General features: G+C 38.7%; 2 protein-coding genes across 7 annotated transcripts in view; both read right to left on the bottom strand.

Moving 5' to 3' along the window:
- arb2a (ARB2 cotranscriptional regulator A) overlaps positions 1 to 9,327 on the bottom strand; it is a 169,187-nt gene extending 159,860 nt beyond the window's left edge. Inside the window, exons 1-4 of the mRNA XM_007562727.2 lie at positions 9,221 to 9,327; positions 8,531 to 8,671; positions 8,303 to 8,404; positions 3,735 to 3,835 (exon numbers count right to left, since the gene is read on the bottom strand). Of these exons, the coding sequence (XP_007562789.1) occupies positions 3,735 to 3,835; positions 8,303 to 8,404; positions 8,531 to 8,651 (324 nt within the window). The 5' untranslated portion in view covers positions 8,652 to 8,671; positions 9,221 to 9,327. The remainder of the gene's footprint in view (positions 1 to 3,734; positions 3,836 to 8,302; positions 8,405 to 8,530; positions 8,672 to 9,220) is intronic.
- A 2,041-nt stretch (positions 9,328 to 11,368) lies between these two features.
- The window catches only part of kiaa0825 (KIAA0825 ortholog), a 137,842-nt gene continuing 126,214 nt past the window's right edge, over positions 11,369 to 22,996 (bottom strand). For all 6 annotated transcript variants that reach the window (XM_007562764.1, XM_016676961.1, XM_007562755.2 and 3 more), the window contains one exon: positions 11,369 to 12,379. In XM_007562764.1, coding sequence (XP_007562826.1) covers positions 12,196 to 12,379 — 184 coding nt within the window. In that variant the 3' untranslated portion in view covers positions 11,369 to 12,195. The remainder of the gene's footprint in view (positions 12,380 to 22,996) is intronic.

Below are 22,996 nucleotides of genomic sequence, written 5' to 3' on the forward strand. Positions count from 1 at the left end.
TGTTGGGACAGGATGGCTAGAAATAAATACTTTTGAATACTGCTAAGAGGAATCAAAATCTCCTAAAACTGTCACCAGATAAAAGTTTTATAAAAACTGAAGATCAGAAATCAACCAGAAATCTCTAATATGTAGCATTTCTAGAGGTGGGATTTACAGAAGTAAAAAACTTTTAACCACATAACCACTGTTATGTGGTTACCAATACCAGGAAAAAAGCCAGCGGAGAAAATGGATAACAGAGACACTGCAGAGTGTGAGAGGAGGAGAGAGAGAGCTTTCTAATTCAGCCATCTGGCTAACTTTACCTCATTATAATATTCCAACTGGGTGTGTGTGTGCGTGTATGTTTACAAATTTGTGACTGCCTTCCATTCGACAGATGCAGACAGAGCAGAGAAGAATCCTCATTTATTAACAGCTTAATAGAGCTCCATCTGGGCCAGGCCCTATGCTTGTCTTCTATCAGAGAAATTTATCAGCAAATCACAGGAATTAGACTCCAACTGACACCTACACAGGCTAAGGTGACCCTGCTGAACTGAGCGACACTGCACAGATAGCCTCCAGTGTTTTACAGCTGAAGAGGAGCAATTACGACAACAGTTGGTGCCAAGACCGGAAAATGCTCGTGTGGTAGTTTCACTAGTGCGTAGGTATTTTATCCCCGTGTTTAATTTTGTTTGCAAGCTCAAAACAAAAGAAAAATATATTGCTGAATCTAACAAAGTAGTAGAGCATTTTTTTACATAAAAATTGCTAGTTTTCCATGTTCCTACTAATTTACTGATTTAATCAACAAAAATAAAAGCATTTATATTGCAGACATCTTAACTACAGATTATCCTTCTCATGTTTTCACCCTGCCATAGATCAAATTTATGTATCGGTAGATATAAAAAGAGAATAAACCTGTAAACTGTCAAGCAACCACAGTCATACCAGTTTATTCACATACTGTCTTTAAAGCAAACAAGTGATGGATTGTTTGTTTGTTTTTTTTGCTTTGTTTTGTGTTTTTTTTTTTACAATTTGGAATTACAGGGGCCAGTACTTTAATGTATTCATTTCAATTAATTAATTATATAGATTTTACTTTTTAATGCAATTAATTGCATTTTTACTAAGCACAAAGGTTTCAGCTGGAACCTTTGTAATTGTGAGTTTGATGAGCAACCAATATTCTCAAACAACTGATGGATGACAAAGTAGCTTCTCTTGGCCCACTGGGGCTTAATGTTCGCTTAAAAAAAAATCAGATGAAACCCTGGTAGGTAAAGACTATATAAATTAGCTGCAAATGTCTATTTTTCATGCCAAACATATAGCAAAGTTTGAACAATATTTTTCCATACAGAATCAAGCTCATCTCTGCTATTTCCGCTGTTCAAACCGTCACACCAATACCATCCATTGCCCTCCTTCCATCAGTCTCCTATTCAGACAAGGTTGAAGTGCGAATTGGACATCTGGTGCTGTGATGTGTCTGACAATATGGGCAACACCCTGGCTACCCCGCCCCACAGCCCCCTGATGCACATAAACAGACACACAAAACGCATACACACTTTGAGCCCTACATGGAAAATGAGAAGCTGAGAGGATCAAGAGGAACTAAAGGGGGGGAAGACAGGAGAGAGGGAGAGATGGACAAAGGTATCCTTCTCCAGCGGGGAAGAAAGGAACCTGAATGAACATTAAGGAAAATGATGATGCTGCTCTATTCAAAAAAGAGGCTACATGCACGCATAGCTTCGTGCCTGTTTATATCCTCCATCAGCTTGCAGACTGATGGGGGAGACTAGGATGTACTAAGCAGTAGCATTAGCTGACAACAGACTTGTCTGTATTTACACAAACTCTTCATGTACTTTCTCAATCTACCTGAAATAAAGACTCGGCAGACAAAAAGAGATCCAAGCCTAAATAAATCTGCATGCATCAGCTACACAGGTGCTGAAATAAGAATGCAGGTATGCTCGTGTGCCTCACAGCTTTAACCTCAGACATGAAGAGCCTGACTAAGCAGCCTAATCCACTTTACAACCACAGGTATACAATTCAGAATTTGTGTTTATTTATATTGGGCCTTACAAATCCTTTAAAGCAAAAAACAATGCATTTCTACATTCTGGTCTTGTGCAGACATTTGCAGATGCACTTTTTTTTTTCATATTTTTGGAGGCCTAACAACAACGGAAAGATAATATTGCTTATTCAGAAAGTGCTTTTTTGTTCTCAGCTAGTTAATCTCATACAGCACAACTCATACAATATTTGCTCTCATTACACAAAGTCACATCTGCAGGGATTCTTTTATTGTATTTCTAATGCAGATACTTCCATCAGTCCTTTAATCAAAAGATAAATACTGTTTGTATAAGTTTGGTTTGATGATTATTCATTTCTTCTGAATGTCAGGTGCAGAAGTTCGTTTAGTTTAAATGTTTGTGTGTTTCTTAAGCTCCACAGTTTTGCTGCAGTCAAATATTTGTTTTTCATCCTTTTTCAGATGGTGACAGATACTGCCTAAGCATGCAAAAGAAAAAAGAAGGCAACAAAAACCTTCAGAGAGGACTGGTTCTCTGAGGAGCTACTGTATACCTGCATTAGAAATAATAAAAACATCCAGGTAATCCCACAAAAGGGTCCATCACTTTCCTTTGAACTTCAAAGAATGCACATAACAATTAACAACAACATAGTAGGGAAAGCAACCAGAAAAAAGATGATTACAAAGGAATATTTGTCTCATTATCTAAATACATAATGAATATAGTGGAATTGAATTAGAGGGGAATTTTAGGATACAGCATATTTGGGTTTACTATATCATAATATAATTAAATGCATTTTTCCCCATAACGGATTTCTTCTGTTTTCTCTCAACAAATGTTAAATAAAAGTGAGAAGATTGAACTTTTTCCTGTTTACAACTGTTATTTTGGGGGCACCGGGTGGGTCAGTGGTACAGCAAGAGCACCTTACATAGAGCCTACAGTTCTTAGTCAGCTGCTTCAGCTCCACAAATTACTCGTATCTGTTTCTGTTTCAACTGATCAGTTCTGTTCAGCTTACATTCCATTTTGGTTTGTCCATCAAAAATGGTTCATCTCAATCTTGTCCTTCTCTGCTCAGTTCTGTTCAGTTTATGGTTCTGGATTTAGCACCTTGGACTATTTTTGTAAGTTTCTGTTTAAGATATCTAATATGTTAACTTCTAAATTCGCATGGTTCAAAATGTGGGGGAAAAAGTAGCGGCTTATAGTCTGAAAAATACGGTAATGTGCATTGATTCCTCTTTAAATTAAAACACTGTTTTTACCATATGTTGGTCAGCACAATCTAAGTCCAAGGTTGCCTCAAGTCTTGATGATGTTATGCATTGTTGGCAAACTTAAAAAAAAGAAAAAAAGAAAAAAGAAAAACGAAAAAAGCTCTAAAACATTAGTTTGCCAAGATGTTCTGCTATATTTCTTTATGTGTGAGCTTGGTATTCAAAATTGTCAAAAATCAATGTGGTATACATTATTCCATTTCACCAACCCCAACTAGAAGCTACATATATTCAAATATCTTCCACTTGTGAAAAGCTTTTCAAAAACTCAAAAGATCTCTGCCTTGGATTCTGTTCCAGAGTTTTTCCAAGGTAAAGACAATCAAGCTAAAAAGAAAAAAAATAAATATTATGTATGCATGAAAATGTTGTAATGCCAGTAGAAAACCCATATTACCTCTCCAAGAGCTTCATAACGCTTCTGGTTCCAGCGGTGCAAATCCTCTCTGGCATTAAACACAAAGGGTTCACCTGTTTGTATGTGCCGGAGCTGGCCATCTGTGAGAGACACAACAAGATTAGTGAGGATAACAAGCACCTACAAATAAAACAAATGCTTAAAACTTTGGGACAATCATTTTTCTAGGGCTTATTGCACCTTTTTTTTTTATTACTCCTCTACTAAAAAGTCTTATTCAGACAGTCTTTAACTGTTGAACTGTTGGGTGCACCCAACACTTCCTTTCTGGGTTGTGACAGCAAGAGGCACTCGCGATGCAACCCACAGTCACACTGCTACAGACAGAGAGGGGTCCAGCTGTGGACATACAATTAGAACTATGACTTTGTCCACAGCTGGAAATTGTTACGATTCAGCCAAAACGCAAAAGTCTTTGGAACACAGCTTAAATGCTTTATTTTAATTCAGGGAAGCAAGAGGAGTTTTAAAAGCATTAAAGGTTTTACTCATATAAAAACTCATAAAAGAAGAAAATGCTGTTCAGAGGTGGCGCTAGTTTTTTTAAATAATTACCCTTCTGCAACTGTAGAGCCCATACCTTAGCAATGAGCCCATCGATCCTGCAGTTGACACTACAACACAATAAAACACTAAACGGTGTTAAATTTAATTTTGACCTTTATGACTGCAAAGTTTGTGAGAGCTAAATGACAAAAAGTACATATACTTAACCCAAATAGCCAGGGGGGCCTCATACTTTCTCAATTATTGCACAATGTGAGCATATAAATATAATATCTTTGCAGGTTAAAGGAATGCATGAAGATTTTTTTTTTATTTCCTTCTAAATTGCCACCATTTTACACCTCTATCAACGTGATAAATTGTGCACTACTCACTTACTGTGTATCACAGTACTTTCATAGTTGTTAGTTGTTAGATAACATGTAATCCTGAATGCAGGACTGGTTTGTTGTATTCAGAAATACATTTATGCCTGAGAGGTAAACCAGGAGACATGTGAGAACTTAGTATAAAGCAGTGTGTGCACAAATAGTACCTTGAAGAAAATAAATTATGCATTCATGGACGGGGTGAGTATCTAAACACTACAGCCTAAGAAGAGGGGGGAAGACAAGAGCTATAATGAAATCCCACTGTAGGGATGGTGTGTGTGTGTGTGTGTGTGCGTGTGTGTGAGAGAGAGAGGGGGATCGCAGGATGTGGATGTACCTCTATGCAAGAGGAGAAAGGAGAGGGGGGCTGAGATGTGTGTGTGTGTGTTCATGTCTACAGGCTGAGGGGTGATCAGCTCCCCACCACCACACCCTCCATCTCCCCATCTCCCCCAACACATTCTCTCAAAGGAATAACATTTTCTCAACTTTTCTCCTCCTTTTCTGTCATAATTAGCATTCTGTTCTCAATTTGGCCGCTTAATTAGGTGTACATAACCTTGGATTTCCAGTAATGGAAAACCGGAGGGCTGGCGAGATGAAGTCATCATCTTCAGTGATTAAGATACCTGCAAACTATTGTACACAGCCTCTTCTGTATTCATATCATTACATGGTGAAATTAACATTTTTGTTCCACTTGTCTCAGGCTACGATAGCATGAGTTCAGTTATATTAAAATAAAATAAAAACCCTTCAGGCCAAAGTGACTTAGTCGACATACTGGAGACTTTGCTAGAGGGCCACTATGGCTTTAGAAGAGGTATCCTTCGAAAGCAGGCCTAAAAGAGATATTGACAAGACATAAAGATTTAAAAAGCTCCAGTGTGAGGTGCTACCTTGTGTTTCAGGTTGAAATTTTTTGGTGAGATGTTTCAGGAGTAGAGACATAAAAGGGGGAAATGATAGGAATGGGAATTTGCAGGAAGAGGAAGGTAAAAGAGCCTGTGTTTTTTCCGCCTCCGTGGTAGACTGAGCTAGGACTTGAGGGTGGGAAGAGCAGCTTGTGGGTGTTGCATAATTTCAGGTGCTGAGTCTGTTTTTAGGCGCAGCAAGGTTATGCAAATTCTCCGTCAGACAGAGGGCAAGGCTGAGTAGGTTACTGACGGGCCGTAGAGTACACAACATGTCCCCCACTCAGCCAGCCAGACACTGACAGAGAAAAGTAGAGATAAGAGAGACAGGGCAAGAGACTATGGAGGAATATTAAGAGCCAAAAATCTATCCGCAACACATCCGTCTCTCAACTCTTCCTTCTCCTGAATCCCTGCTTTGATTACAGCAAACCAAAATAATCATCAGAAGATTGTTAGATCATCTAAACCTAAACAAGTGTGAGTAGATTTTCATATCCTACTACCTTTGTAGTAGGGTAGACCTAGGTGTGGTCTGTGAGTTTACCCATTTTCTATGATATAAACACCCTCCACAATTACTGGTAGCTCTGATAAAGAGGGTTAAATTTTTTTAAAAAACATTTTCATATAAGATTCCACTCTTCTTTGTGCCTAATTCCCATCCTTCTGACTATACATCATGGGAAAAATAAATATGGGACCTCATCCAGGCTTGTTTGTCACATTTTTAGTTATTTCAAGCTTTCTAGTTATTATTCTGGATGAAAACATTAGACAAAGATAACCCAAGTAAAAACAAAATGACTTTTTCAAAACTCAGTTTAATTTATTAAAGTAAAAACAGCTGTCCAAACCAACCGAACCAACCTGAAAAGGTAATTGCTCCCTAAACCTAATAACTGGGTCTGCCAAAAGCATGGCTGCAGCAACTGCCTTCTAGCATTTGTGATAACTAGCAATAACTCTTTTACATCCCTGTGGCAGAATTTTGCCCCATTCTGCTTTGTAGAATTATCTTTATTTTGTCACATTGAAATGTTACCTTCATTTTAATGTTTTGAGCCTTTCAGCAGTGGTCTTAAGGCTGTGCTTCAAATTCCAGCCTTAAGGCCACTGCTGAATCCCTTTGCGCAACCTAAGTACACTGAAGCCTACGGTCACAAAACGACGATTGTACGTTTTCCTTCAAAATTTTCATGTAGAGAGCAGAATACATAGTTTCATCAACTAGGAAAGATTTCCTGGTGATAAAGAACTAAAGCAGCCCCAGACCATCACATTACCATCACCCTGTTTGACTGTCTACACTGCCTATCCTCGCAGGGTTGCATGGATAGGCATCGACACCCAATGACTGCTGCCTATCTCCAGCAGTCACTGGAGGAGAAGTGATGCTTTCCAGTCCATCATGGGCTAACACAGAGACACAAAGAGCATGCAACCATACATGCACGCACATATCTATGAGCAATGAAGAGTATTCAACAGACTGAACAACAGTGCTTTTGCACTGTGGAAGGAAGCCATGTAACCTGGAGAGAACCCATTCAAGTACAGGGAGAACATGCAAACTCTCTACAGAACGACCCCAGATTGGGATTTGACCCAAGGACCTTCTTCCTGCAAGGCGACAGTGCTACCAACTGTGCCACTATGCAACCCTTGCTCTGAAATGCTATGCTTATTTTACAAGGGTCCCCTTAGTTATGATCTTGTGAACAATTATAAATTAGATTTTCTCAGCTTGATTGTGGAAGTGATCAGCTGAGAGTGCAGAGTTCAACCTCATCACTTCACCTTCGTTAGAGTACATTTGTGAAGTTCACACCTCTGGAAGTGGAGGAAGCCTTGCAATACTTTACAATGAGAAGTACAAGGTATCCTCTCTCCCTGACTCTCCTTATAAGATATTTGTATCCATTGCACTAAAAATGGATGGTTCCATTCACACCGTTTAGCTGATGAGAAGAGCTAAATATTTCCAACTCTACCCTTGGCAAATAAAAGCTTCCCGAAAGTTAAGTTCAGAAAAACGTTTAAGACTGCATCATTGAAACATATCTTTAGATGCGCTCTTTTGTGAGCCCTGAATGAAACATTTGTGAATCAGCAAAACATGCACCGTAGTCAAATTAACAGTAATTTTCAGCATAATAGTCATTAATCCTACATTGTAAAACATGCTAAAAACATTTAATTGTGAAATTATGATTAAAAAAAAATTGCTAAGGACACAGTTTCTCTGTGACACCTGAATATATTTTTTAATTTTTTTTTAATCAATCTTAACAGGACATAACTTGAATTAAGTAAATGCATCACAGAGTAGTACTTGCATAAACTGCCTGATTATAATTTGAATACAAATCTTATTCAGATACATTTAAACTTCAAAGTTTCAGGGAAGCTAAATTTCTCCCGATCTAAAGAATATCTTGCTAAAGTTTGACAGTGAGTATTTTTATGTTATTTACGTTCTTTAGGTTTGCCAGTAGTGTCCTTTTATATAAACTTGGTGAAATGCCTCTCTAATTTTGGCTGAAACAATGGTTTGTCTGTATTTTAATGAGATAACTGTCAAGATAATTTGATAATTATCTACTTACTTTCCGTGGGTGTATAAGGTGATTAAAGTTTCTGCATTCAGTTTTATTGAACAGACCATCCTGCTAATTGAACCTATTGTTTTAGTCTCTTTGGGTCGGTTCTGTACTACTACCTACTCCTCTATACAATGAATAAATGTACTTACTTTCATTGAAGGCATATTCAAACTCCTCCAGTGTTTTAGGGAAGGTGAAAGGAGGTTCATCTTTCTTCATCAGTTCATCTAAATCTATTCTTGACAACAAATCTATAAGCAAAGAAACATGGGAGGTTAAGAAATAAGTTAACACAAATTTAAAACTATATAGTGACCGGGCCCTATATACTATCAACTCCAACCCAACCCAAACCCTCAGCATAGTTGTTCATTCACCTTTGAGCGCAGTGGTTTTCTCCCTGTCCTCCTGGCCAGCGACCTGGGCCATGGTGATCCACAGTATGTACAAGGCTGATGTGGCAGAAAAAAGATGAGAGCGCATAGGTTCGTCCCTCATACAGATCACTGAGAGGAAACCTGCCATGAGTCAAGGGAAAATATAGAGTAAAAGAAAATAATATGTATGCTGGCTTTTGTATTACACGCATATGTGTAGCTGCTAGACACCGTCGTACTTATTAATACATATTAGTAATTGGGTCACTTATTGCTGTCATATATACATGTATTTCTAATTAATTAGCCCAAGGATAAAAAAAACAAACACTTCTATTGTATAGTAAGGACTACTCAGGCAGTTTCCACACGTGCAGCAACCAAGTTAATTATGCACACTCCGCGACATTTTTCTTATTTTCAAAACCGACCAAAGATTTAAGCATTTCTTCACGCCCACTAGGACAGACCCGTGACTTTGTCCACAATAAACAACATCTGTTTGATGTTTCGCAGACTTAAAAAAAAAAAAAAACAGCTGCTCTACTTGGAACAACTGCGAACAGATACACTAAGATATATTCGTCTGTTTATTCACACATTCACTAAAACCAAACGTCATAGGGAGCTTTACAGAGCACCGGGCTGTTCACTGCAGATGCATGCACACTTTATGTTGAACTCACGCACCATATTTACTCAGCGACTGTCCTGTTGCTGCTGCTTCCTTCAAATTTCTGAAACAGGAAGGACTCTCAGCACAGCAGCAAGGAGCGCGTGAAGCTTCCGGGTTACCGGGGCAACGAACTGGAATGGATATTTAAAGGAACAGTAGCACAGCAGCAGCTGTCGCGACGTGCCGAACAGACAGCAGATACTGTAGCGGAAATATAATTTTGTGTTTTTGTGCTGGACTTCAGGGTGTGCGCTGAGTTCTCTCTCCCTGTCTTTTACAACGTAAAATTCAAATAACATAATGTTGTCTATATAATGTTTAGATCTAAAAACCCTTTACAACTTTCATCCATCTGCAAAGGTTCGAACTTTTATTTAAGTATTTACCAGGTCTGGATAACAATAAGGGGGAAAAAATAAATTGTGGCAAAATGTGCATTTGCTCATTTTGTCCTCTCATCCCTTCTCCATCCGTCCAGATACATACATTTAACAACTAAGGTTATCTGGATGTAGATACAAAGCCTACATCCAAATGCTGTAGGCTTTGTATCCAACCTTTAGAGAAATATTGAAAGGGATTCATTGTGAATTTTCATACTCACTTTCAGGACTAAAAACTTTTTCGATCTAGCGTGAAAAAGACATGAATTGCGTACAACAACTTTGTAGCTTTAATATTTTGTAATTCTGTAAGCAAATATTTTCAGTACTGTAACTCTGAGTCTGAAACTGGTGTTGTAATATGTAATGTTAACAACATATTTCTCTGTTGTATAACTGTGTGAATGACTTTTCGTTGGGATCTTTAAGAGAAGTTTGTATGAGTGGCAATAGACAAATCAAAAACAACAACAACAACAACAAAAAATAAATCTGCAAGTCTTTTGTGTCCAAGCAGCCAAAACACTTGGCTGAAAGCTGTGTGCTTTGTGCACTGATAAAAAAAAAAAAAAAAAAAAAAAAGTTTTGTGAATAAAAATCAAAATGGAATTTTTAATTAAAACCACATAAAAGCAAGAGTAAAGTTATTTTTGCTAGTTGAACCAGGAATCTTTGTTTATAGGTGAAGAAAAGTATTCTATGACAAAAATCACAACAAATCAAAACCAAACAAAAACAAGACAATACTTGCTGAATTGTCTGTTTGAAATATGGCAGTTGTCGATCAATTGTTGTTTTGCTGGTATTTGCCAGAAAGTGCAGAACTTGGAATCTGACAAACCACAACCAAACTTGAACACTTTAAAACCAGTGCAACAAAAACCAAGATGTTTTCATCAGACAGTATTTATATACAGACTGAAATTTAACATTTGACCTCTGTCAGACTGAACGAAAAGAATCTGTGAATAGCAGTTTTCAAGCTTTGCCAGAGATCCTGCTTTGGATTTAGGTCTGGACTTTAACTGGTTAATTTAAAGACATGACTATCATTCGATTTACTACTGCTTTTCAGTTTCAGTCTCATGTGGCAACATGACTTTTTATGGGTTTCTTTCAGCAATGAGTCTCTCCCATGAAGGTCAGATTTATCGAAGGTACAATTATTTAAGTTATAATCTGTCCTTTCAACAGATTGGCTCACCTGAGCTGTAGATCTCTGCAGCTCCTTCAGAGTTACCAAGGGCTTCTTGGCTCTCCTTACCCAGCCTGTTTGTTGAGGTGCACACCTGTGTCTTTGTGTTTTTGCTGTGCCATAATCCTGATGAAGGTTATTGTTATCACATAACCCTGCTTTAAACTTCTCCGCAGCAATATATATAAAGCTTCCTATGAAACAACTGTGACCTTACTGACATGTGCAGTACTTACTGACAGGTAGGAAGAAAATGAAGATCAAAAGTTAGGTTTTGTGTATTTTCAGCAGAAAACTGTTACAAAACAGTTTAGTTTGACTTTTTTTTTCACAACATCCACCAAACAAGTTTTATTATTAGGCCTACATAAAATATAAAATCTATAAAGACACAAGAGTGGTTGTACCATTTTATATATTTCCAGAGTTTCCAGATTTTGTCTCCGTAGTGGTCCCCCACTTTTCATTGTAATATCTCTACATTTACTTTTAATGTTTTTATAGCAACATATTTTTCAGTAGCAATAGTTCATATAGTAGCATTTAAAACTATTGTTTTATTCAGACTAAAGAAAAGGAGCAAATGTTTTCTTTTTTATTTGAAAATTAGATATTACACCATTAAAACGATAATCCAATATATAAAAATGACATCACAGAGATAATACTGTTTTATCTAAAAAAAAACATAACCACCTTACTGAAGTACAATTGTGGCTGTATTTTAACGTGTAACATTTTACCTACAGTGCTTCACATAAATAAAAAAATATAGACACATTTAGAAAAATATAATTAGCAGTCATCGTACACGTGAATATTTTTCGAGTTTCCACTAAATGCTGACTGATAATTTACGGTGTGGCAGATTTCTGGAACACATCAAAAAATCAAAAACAGGTAATATTTTGCTTCCAAACTATATTGTTTGACGTTTTCTTAAAAGAAAGCAAAAGAAAGCATGCTGACAGTACTCTCTCCACCCACACAGTCTTAAAACACATCAGCTACCTACGGTGATCACACAGTCCTATCTTGTCCCAGACAAACAAATCGCAACTCTTTATTTCCCGGAACTGGTTTCTGCAGATGTGCTCCAAAAAGATGAAAAAGCACCTGATGCAGCATTGAACGGCAGAGAGGATTTGTCTCAGGTGTGTGCAGACAGAGGAAGGCACCAGCTCGTGCTCTTTTCTTTTGTTTGTTTTTTTCTAGTGGAGTTTTTTTTTTTTTTTTTTTTTCCATGTTTTTCTGCACATACATGCAAATTTCCAGTACATGCACAGGCCAACATATTCCCACAAATGTGTGAACCGGGGTGCACGTACATGTCCACAAACAACCACCTTGAGAGCGCCAAGAGAATATAAAAAAAATTACTACATAATAAAAACTCCGACGCTGTGCACTGTTATTGGGCAGTACTTTTATCGCAGGGCTCTGCTTCCCCCTGGGTCTGATTTGTTGGTGTCTCATCAGTTCCAGAGGCATCTTGTGGTCCCGCGCTGCAGCAGCAAACAAAAAAGGCTTTCTGAAGTTCTTCCACCATTGCTCTCTCTCCATCTTCTAGCTCCGCATCCTCCTGCATATCCCACCTGGAGAGCAAAGAGACACAACAACAACAACAGCTGTTATTTTTCAGCAAACAGTTCTGAGGGTTAAATGAAAAGCCACATTCAGCAAAATCATCTGAGTTTGACTCCTATATGTCGTGTTTTGACGCATTAGGACTTTGCCAACATATTCAGTAAGCTCCCAACCAAATTGGTGTTATCTTTCTATATCGCGCCTCTAAATATATCTCACAACCATGAGGCACCACGTGCCTGATTTAGACTCAAACTAAACGTTTATCCAAAACTCATTTTGGTGCCAGATTTTGTCGCCGACTTATGTTTGTATACCCAGAATATCTGTTCAACATATGTAAAATCTCAAAGATTGTAAACTCTGTATTACCACACGCATCGGTACACAGAGAAATTGACTGCTCTTGCATTTTAATGTTTTTTTAGAGTCTTTTTTTTGTTTTTTTTGTCTTTTCTCTGAGGAAACATTGTTGCTGACTAATAACACGAACCACACCTTGTTCTCAACTAGGACTCCTTTTTTTTTCCCTTTGTGTTTGCAGTTTTAGCTGTGCCAAATTCTGCAATCTTACACATGTGCACAAAACTAATTCAGAACATTAACTTGCATATTTTCCAACAGTCGAAAAGTTAAAAGAAAATATTTGCTACTGCCTCTCTTTCTACAGTGAGTTGCAAAGGTGCATTTGCTGTTTTAACTTGACAGTGCTCAAAGCCCTTGGACTTTCTTAGTGAACACAGCAGGGAATTGTGAAGATGTTTTGATCAGGATTAGATTATGAGACAAGCCCCGGGATGTTTCATGGAGAACTGTTCAGTTCACTATCCAAAAAAGGATAGAGTAGTAGGTCAGCTCCTTGTTGTGAACTCCACCAATATAGTATTTATTGAAGAATAGAAAAGAGAAAGTTATTGGTAAAACAAAACTCTAAGAAGTTCAATTTGTTACAAAAGAATGGAAAGTAGGGTGGAGGCTTACCTTCCAACAATATAATGGATCTAAACAGTAAGCTGGGTGTACAATAAAAACGTTTAGCTTTGATCATAGCCTAACAATCTATTGATATGGCCTAGTCAAGGTCAATAATTTGAGACAATCTTTAAAAAGATTTGCAAATTGATATTCACAGAAGATCTCCATCCACTCTAACCGAATCTGAGCTGTTTTACAAAATAGGCAAATTTCTAGTTGATGTCCCAAAAAACTTCACCCAACCTTTATCAAAGTGTTGATATAGGTTGGGTGGGGGACGACGGTGTGGTTTTATTTGTCAAAATCTTTGAAAACAACATATGACCACATCTTTGCATTCAAATTATTCATTACTTTATATTGGTCTTTCACAGTAAATCCCGATAGTCTTACTGAAGGCGCGACGAAATGTAGAAAAATCAATGTTTAAAAGTTATTTTTTCAAGGCACCGTAGGTCAATGTTTTCTACAAGTCTCTCTGATTTCTACCATGGACAAGTTATCATTCAGCATCTTCAGAGCAATCCCAGTTTGGGTAACAAAATTTTACGGAATGAATTGATGCGGCTTCATCCCGTTTAATCGCGTCCACAGTATGTCTTCCTTATACATTTTCTAATTCTTCAAGCTGCAGAGTTGGGTGGAGGGCTTCAATGTGAGGACATCAAGGTTAGTCTCGTTGTAATTCACTCACAGTATTTCGATTGAATCCCTTGACGAGCGACTGTGGTCAATCAAATCCACGAGGATGGGCTGAGGGCCATCTTTGAGCCGCCGCATTACACTGCCTCCACAAAAGAATTATATCTGTTCAACTGCAAATGATTGCATTTTCATTGCAATCTTTCCGTCCCCTTTTATCCTGCCCTGCCTCCATTCCTATTTCCCTCTACAGCCTCTGTGAAACATGTGCTATATATTTGTGCTTTGTAGATGTGTGTGAAGTGTACAGTGTATATAAGGGGGGAAAGGAGGCAGGAGATGAAGAACATCATATGTGTTCAATGCAAACTAACATTCAGAGCCTTTGAGGGAGTTCTAGTCTTTGCGACAGATTGTGTCTAGACCAATTGGACATCATCTTGGCTCGTTTGAATGTAATTTAAGCATAGTAATTGCCCTCCAAGAAGTGGGTCTGTTTAAGGAGTGTGCATTCTTCTCTGCATGCTCAGGTCATAAATCTGTGTTTTGGGTCATTTGTGTGTAAGTTACTTTTCTTACTACGCCTTTCCAAAGTTTTCACATCTTTCAAAGTATCCGATCGTTTTTGAAGTGAAAAGACAATTCTCCGTTATTTTCAAATAAAATCGTAAAAATATGACATGCATTGTTTATTCTCTCAATTACAATTACAGCTGCAAGTCTTCCTGAGTTTTTACATGCCAGATTTGCACATCAAGAGACCGACATGTTTGCCTGTTTTTCTTCCATAAGTTCCATCAGACTGAACAAAGAGTGTCAATGAACATTATTTTCCAGTCTTCCCAGATATTTTCAGTTAGACCAGATCATTTTAATACATGAACATGCTTTGAGCTAAATTGTTTGATTGTTGCTCAGGCAGTGAGTTTGGTGTTTTTATCCTGCAAATGATCCTCCAACCCAGTCTGAAGTCTTCTGCGACACCTAACAGACTTTCTCTCTGGATTGCTCTGTATTTACATCTTGCCAGCTTCAATGTGGTTGCTGAAATGGAGCATTGCCATGACAGGAGGATACCACCAAATTGTTTCATGGGATTGTGTCTTCAGCAAGATGTCCAGTCTTTTGTGCAGTTTTTGGCCACAAAAATCTGAGTCAAAAGCCCAATTCTGGTTTTCACAAGCCAGAACTTCTTCTGACCCTAGTGTGCTGTGTCCCTTGGATGGCTCGTAACATGCTCCAAAGGGACTTAGTTGTGGAGTGCATGGCTGATATTCCACTGACTGACTATTCCACCTGAGCTATTGGTCTCTACTGCTCCTCCAAAGTTATCCTGGGCCTCTTGGCTGCTTCTCCGATTCCTGCCGTCCTTCACCCTGTGAAGTACACTCGACGGTCATGTTTTGGTAGGTTGCAAGTTATGCTGTACTCTTTCCATATTTGGCAAATGGAGTGAATGGTGCACTGAAAAGTTCAAAGCCTGCTTTTTATAGAACCTCTCACAAAATATTTATGTCATATACCTACAAGCAGCACACAGCAGTCACCTTTCAGAAAGGAAGTTGACAGTGCTGGACAAAAGAAGTTGTGATGCAGCTTTGGCATCAGCAGTGAGCATGAATTCTTCCCATACCATTCTTTTCAAAGCAATATCAGTGGAAGACCTCATGTTGGGATCCTTTTTGTCTGAACAAATGAGCCAAATTACAATTATACACCTTTCTGTTTATGCTTTTATACCCTGCAGCTTAGCTGTCCAACAAACCATCACCATGTCACTCCCTCAACTTGAAACACGAACTTACTTCTAAACAGATCAGCCGATGCAGGGCTGTGAGTACCTCACTATGTATGTCATGGGCATAAGTGTCAGAATTGGTGGTTGGTAGTGGTGAGGAGAGACGCAGAGACCCAGGTTATGGTGAAGATGATGATGAATTTAATAATAATGATGCTCGTAACAGTCTAATACAGGCAGCACGGCGGAGAGATTAGCAAACAGCTAAACACCGGTAGCAAATGATAAACAGGACTGGAAATGGGAGCTTACACTATCCAGGACTACGCAGTTCTACTGGATAAGCGCACTTAGACAGGGACTAAGACACAGACACAGACAAGGACCCGACGAAGAACATAGACAACAGGTGGGATTAAATACACACAGGGGTAATCAAGGGAACGAGACACACCTGGGAACAATCAACGGGAAGGTCAGGACAGAGACTCACAGGGAACAGGACTACACACAAAATAAACTCAAAAATAACACACAGACACACGGATCGTGACAATAAGAAAGACTAGATGTAAAAGCAGATTCTCCACAACTTTACCCCTGTCCATTGTGTTTCTTGTTTATGATGCTATTAGTTCCCTAATGGTCACTTTTTATATTAAGCCTACATCCCTTTGTTTACTTATAAGGTGTCATCTGAAGGTAATGGACTTTATTTACAGATATCAAAGAGAAGTGGACTGAAAACAAGCTCAGACAGCACTTTTCAAATTTTCATTTGTCACAATTATGTGCCACTTTGTGCATGTCTGATGCCAAAATCCAAGAGTTGGTGGCTGTAACATGACAAGATGCATAAATGTTCCAGTGGTGAGACTAACTCATCGATCCATAGAATGAGAAGATTGAAGAACAAAAGGGGAAATCACACAACTTGAAAAGAAGTTACACCTGATGTTTTTGTGAGTGACAAAGAATAAAATCAGTTCTACCGAATAACCATTATGAGATTCAAAAACTCCCACATTCAGAACAATACAAATGTCACACGGCATGCAGAACGAGCGTAGCAATTGTACGAGGGAGAACAGAGAGCCAGAAGAATGGCACCCAATAAAAGAGGGAAAGAGGAAAAGAGAGAGAGGGGAGAGCGGAAGGAAGACAGGAAGGTACGGTAAAGGTTTTTCAATGTTTAATTTTCAAATAGGATTAAGCAGAATGACATTTAGCTGAAGGTTACATGCTCAGCATTGTCTTAGCTGATATTGATATGCAGGAGGCACCCTGCTTGTCACCGGGACAAACACTGTTGATGAATGAGAAGTCTTTCCCTAGGAAGGTGTTAAGTGCAAATTTGAAATGAGAGTGAGACAGAGGTGGGGAGAGAGGGGGGGAAAAATAAAGAGAACACACACACACACAAATCTGCGTACATACAAATAGAATTACCACAATAGTTGATGTAAACTGTCACTAGATAATGTTGGCAAAACTGTAAATTGGTGCGTAAGGTAAAAGGTTGCTGATTTGCCGGGACCGGTTGATCTCGTGGCTGAACCAAACACACAAGGTGCTTTGTTATGTGCATCTAATTTCAACAATCATGACACAACAACGCCTCTTAGAAATGCATAAGTAGGCTAAAGTTGACAGTAACTTCACTGTATCCTCATTTCGGCAACTTTTTCCCCGGAATTTACATCTTAATAAGGCGAGTCTTACCCTTTAATTCTTATGGGCTCTGCTCATTTCTCATGCATTAATACTGGAGCTGCTGACTTAGCTCTTCCTCTGAATACAGAATAGGACACACATATTAAGACTCATATATTTACAGGATTGATGCCACGAGAGATTGTCTCAGAGTGAGATGAGAAGGGCTGGTTCGCATCGGTTTCAGTGTGAGAGCTGTGCTCATCACGGGAAGGCTGCAGACATGAGACGGGCAGCATCCTTCCTGCTTCTTTTAGCTTGAAAATGTATTCGAGATCTTGCCAGAGATCAAGCAATAAAACACAGTGCAGATAAAACCTCCACAAAGCTGTTTCTCTGAGTAACAAAGAACGAGAGACGACGAGTAAAAGAAGTACTGCTTGCACTGAACTCGGTGCAAGTGAGCAAAAAGACAGAGGGCTTAGATCACGAGTCTGTGGCCAGCGGTTTCTTTAGCAGCTGTCTGTGGTTTCTCTCAGTGTCGGGGTGTTTGTACCGCTCTGGCTGCAGTGCCTGCTCTGCCACCGGGACCTCTGTTTGTTTAAAAAGGCGCGCCTGTCAAACAGAGAGCGCCACCGACAGCCAGACGCTCTGCTAAATGACTCTGACAGCAAGCTCTAATCAGAGGCTTTGCACATTGCCACAGGGCCTGGAGAATCCATCATAACCCAGGCCTAAATATTTAAAGCGCTAAACTTTCCAAAGGTCAGGCCTTTCCGTGGATGCCAGGGCAACATGTGTCAGTGAAGTGGGAAGAGAAGCACATATCAACGGGGACACATGGAGAAATACAGAGCCGGCTACATTCATTGGATAGATTATGGAGAATTCTGGGTTGCCCCTTCTGCACTTTCCTGTTTAGCTCACCCACCAGTTTTTTTTTTTTTTAAGATTCAGGTATGGGAGCTGAGATTTTGGGCATTGAGCAAGGTCAAAGTTATGTCTGGTGAACAATTTCTGTGAATTTTCTCTCGCATTTCTGCCAAAGGCAATCAGAATTTTACTAAAAATCTAAGGTGATTATCGACCAAACTGGTAAACTGACGTTAGTGTCTTCTTAGTTCTACTTTTATGTGTTTCCACTACTTAATGCTCAGCTTGCGGCCAGATCATTCTATTCTATTCAATTCCATTCTAATTTTTCAAAGTTTTTACTTCACGTGTTCATGTTTCTGATGCATTTTCCTGACGCATCTTGAGGCTTTTTACATATCTGTAATATAGGTGCCAATAAATGTGAGCACTGGCATTTAAATGTTTGAATTGTACACATTTGCCGCCATGTTACAGACATCCTTTGGATTGTCAAACTTTGAATTAGTGTTGCCGTTGAATTTGAAAGTACTTTCTCAGATTTAAATAATTCCTCAGCCATTTACATCACAGACTAAACGGCTACAACAGGTAAAGGCGTCTCAGAAAGAACACTCAGATTGACTCCATCGTCTCCAGAAACATTACAAACAATACGTCAAGCCTCAGCTTAAAGCTATAAAAATATCCGGCTTTCTGACAGCAGCAAGCAAGCAGTGGTGCTCTCTAAAGACAAATGAACCTCTTCAGCTACGGCAACCTGACCAGAACTGGTCTTCCAAACTCAAGCAGCAGCTCTGTGGTGAGACCAGGGCGCAGAGCGTCTGGTTATGAGTCAAAAGGTGAGAGCGGATAAATGTAGAAGTACAACATGTGGGCACAGATTGTCAGTGTGTGTTTAAACAGAATAAGACTAAGTAAAATCTTATCTTAATTCATTGCAATACAGTTAGCATTTAGTTATATACTTCTAAAGATTACACAACAAATTATGTCAAAGGAAGTTAAAAAATATGAATTAAAAGTTAGGGGGAAAAAATAAAACCACAAAAAAGAGCAATTAGATAATAATGGATGATGTGGATCAGAATTTAGTTCATCCAAGACAACTGATGAGTTCACAATATAGGACAGGAGGTCATTTCTTTTGACTCGGTTTCCAATGAGACGCAAACATCCAATTCAATTTGGGTATGTGCCTGTGCGGGGCTATAAGCCAGAGGGAGATTGTAACTGACAGCCATTGGACAGCTGGCTGGATTTGAATATTGACGAGACAGAGACTTGACAGAAGGGATTATGCTCTACCTTCTGACTTACTAGCTGCAACACTGATCCATTGTATTGTCAGATCAACTCAGCATCAGATCTACAGTATGTCCGGGTGACGTGGTGTTGCCACTCAGTATTAGACCCTACCTGGGATCCATCTCAATATAATCTCAATACAAAGTGATGTCCGCTCAAAAGCTGCAGGACACTTGGTAACACAGCCAGGACAGAAATACGCAGTATCAAACCAAATCTACGTCAAATAATGGAAAAAAAAATAATTCAATACACACAAAATAGACTGACCAACAGAGTTTGCATTACAAAACAAGAAAGAATGACAATAGCTGAGCCTGTACAGCTTGAAACTAATCTGATTCAAAAACGGCTTTTTTTTTTTTTTTGGTAAATATTTGAATAGGTCTGCTTTTGTGAATGCATTTTAGATAAACAAACAACAACTTTTATGGACTTAGTTATTTATGACATTCAGCATTTCACAGAATCAGTTATGGCAAATTTGGAGATGTCTGCATTTGTTATATATTGCTTTTCCAGGATGGATGCGCACATTTTGCACCGAAACATATTTATCCCCAGGACACAAACCTATGTCCATCCTGAATGTATTGATCTCTGTACATTTCCAACCTGCTTATACTTTAATACATTTGATTGTACAGATGAATGTTAATAAAAACATTCAGGTATCTGGAAATTGACACAAAGAATAAACCTCATTAAACTCTCCTCATATCTTGGTAGATGTTAATGATTTTTTCCATTATGTCATACAACAGAACGGTGTGTTTGAGATGCTTCACAAAATACATCACGTGGACTCTTCCAGTGAACTAAAGTATCATGAATTAACCTTTTTGATGGCTTACAAATCAATGAAATAGAATTGTTTCAAGGCATAGCTATCTCAATGTCTATCTAAACAAAATGCGTGGAGCATTTGCGATTCCCGCTCCCGTTTTAGAGCCATCACTCCTCTATAAACCCTGTAACAACATTTTTACCAGTGTTGCACTGAGAAGTAGCTCATGTAACGAGCTCAGCAGGTGTCAAGTTCCACCAGGTCTTTGCTAATTACGGCTGGCTAGTCAAGGAGCTGAGTAGGGGAGTCGTAGGGGAAAGGGTGCTCTGTGAAGTGAGAGCTGGGGAAGCTTGTAAATTGCAGCTCCGAGGAGGAGCTGCATCTTGAAGGCGGCGCCGAGTCCACCCAGGAGTTTTGCACATCTGAATGGTTGCCATAGGAGAGGTATGTTGACAAGGGAGTAACAGTGCAACATCATAACTAATTAAAGTATATTTTACATAATATTGCCCCTTTAACATGAAGTCATTTTCTGGAAATGTTGTATCTTCTATAGTATGCCAAAACCGTATTGCCTATGTTGTTGATTGAATAGACAATTGATTGGATGGGTGGGTGTTATGTCACTGACAGAAGAAAAAAAGGTGAAAGAATAAATATAAATGTGTTGGGATTGCCAAGAGGAAATGTTATATATGTTTTTTCAGAAAATTAGGAGCAGACAATGAGTCACAGAGTCTGCAACTCATGGTGTGCAATTTTAGTAACCACCACCAGAATCTATTTCTGAACTCTCACCACATGCTAAACTACTGGTAAACCTGTCTCCAAGGTCTTCAAGCTTCACACGAACGAATCTGCACAACTGTTAACCATGTGCATTGATGTTTATGTTTGTGTATGTGTGAGCGTGCATGTCAAAGACGCTTTCTCAACCATATCAAACCGGTCTTGTCTCCCACCAAGCAGACATCCTCCCATCTCGAGGGCCGTCAAGAGCAGTCAAGTCATAGATGGCCTGATCAAAGGGCCTCGGACAGATCTGTGAAGGCCCTTTGAAAGGACATCCACAGTTACACAAGCTGACACGCTTTTTCTTGCTCGAGCACAAACTCGCATCTAGCCTCTGAGGCACGCGTGTTCACATGCGCATGTACAGAGGGACTCACACAAACACAAGACTTCAAACGCAGCATGGTCTCAGGCTCCAAGTTCAAGCAATAATAAGCTAATCAGAAGGCACAGGCTGGCTTTTTCTTAAATCATCAAATGAAATGTCCAAGAACAGACAGATGTAAAGTAAAAGAAGTAGAAATGGGGGGAATCATTTTAACATCGCAATATTTTAACCGAAGTAATCTAAAAAAATCTGACTGGATGGTGTAAAACATATCACAGATTCATAAGACAGTGGAAAATACCCATAATTCAAGACATAATTTAAGATGTACAAGAGAGGCAGCACAGTGTGTGCTGTTGCAGCAGTAGGGTACGTGAAGTTTTCCTGCCTGTTGGATGGAATCGGCAAATACTTACATTTCAGTGGCTTGTAATTATTAACTGTGGAAGTTGTTATTGACTGTCCAGATTAGAACCTAGTAAGGAAGACGTTAGCCTGTCATAAATCCAAATCAGTTAAAGAAGGGATACCTAATCTACAAAGTAAAAGTAGGCATGGAACAGGAAAAAGGATGAAATGGCTAAGAGAATATAAAACATCAGGCAACATTTTGGGAAATCATACAATTATGACAACATTGAGGAACATTATTATAATATCAGTTACAATTCATTTTCCCAGTTAAGGTTGAGCATCTTCTCAGCCACCAAATGCTACATAACGGGTGGGAATCAGGAGCAGTAAAAGTTCATCTAGCTAGCTAAATATAACATATGCAGAACACGGAACCATATGCAATGACCTAGCTAATATTTCATCCTAATTGTGTTGTTTTACCATTGATATTGATATTGTAATGAATATTGAGGCTTTGCTAAGTTGTGCAGCTCTATGGACAGTACTGTTTAACAATATTCAAAGATTTTGCAATGAAATGGGCTGCAGAAGTGAGTTAATAACCAACCCATACGGAGAGTAATTTACCAAGACAGACAAATTCACTTTGCAGTTAAACTAATTAAAAATTACACTAATCAACATTTATGATGCTGAATTGTGGTTGTTTTCAGAAGTAGAAGTTATCCATTTGGGTAGCTCTTTCTTCTGCTTTCCCCCCCAGTATGATCTGCATATTCAAACCTGTCATGCAATAAGCATGTGTCCTTTAATAGCTCAGCCATTCCACACAGTATAAAATATGCTAAAATAGTCCTTCAAAAAATCCTGCTTAGATAAACAATTAAGTTTAGTTTGTAGTTCTCCTTTTAATTTGTGTAATTTATCCCCACATATAAACATTTGAACTTTTAAGTTTGCAACTGTAACGAGACAACAAAATATTGAAAGGGTTTGAATACTTTACAGAGGCACTGTATGCTGTGGCTGTGGATGGATTACAGTGTGTGTTTTCTGGGCCAAAACCCCCTCGTCTCAGGCAGACACCTTTTGTTTTTTTAAATATATTTTTCTTTCAAAGACGTCAGACTGTATGTCATGTGACCAAATATATCAAATCCCTTTGCTTGGCT

This window comes from Poecilia formosa, unplaced genomic scaffold, assembly GCF_000485575.1.
Source record: "Poecilia formosa unplaced genomic scaffold, Poecilia_formosa-5.1.2 Scaffold5, whole genome shotgun sequence".
NCBI lineage: Eukaryota > Metazoa > Chordata > Actinopteri > Cyprinodontiformes > Poeciliidae > Poecilia > Poecilia formosa.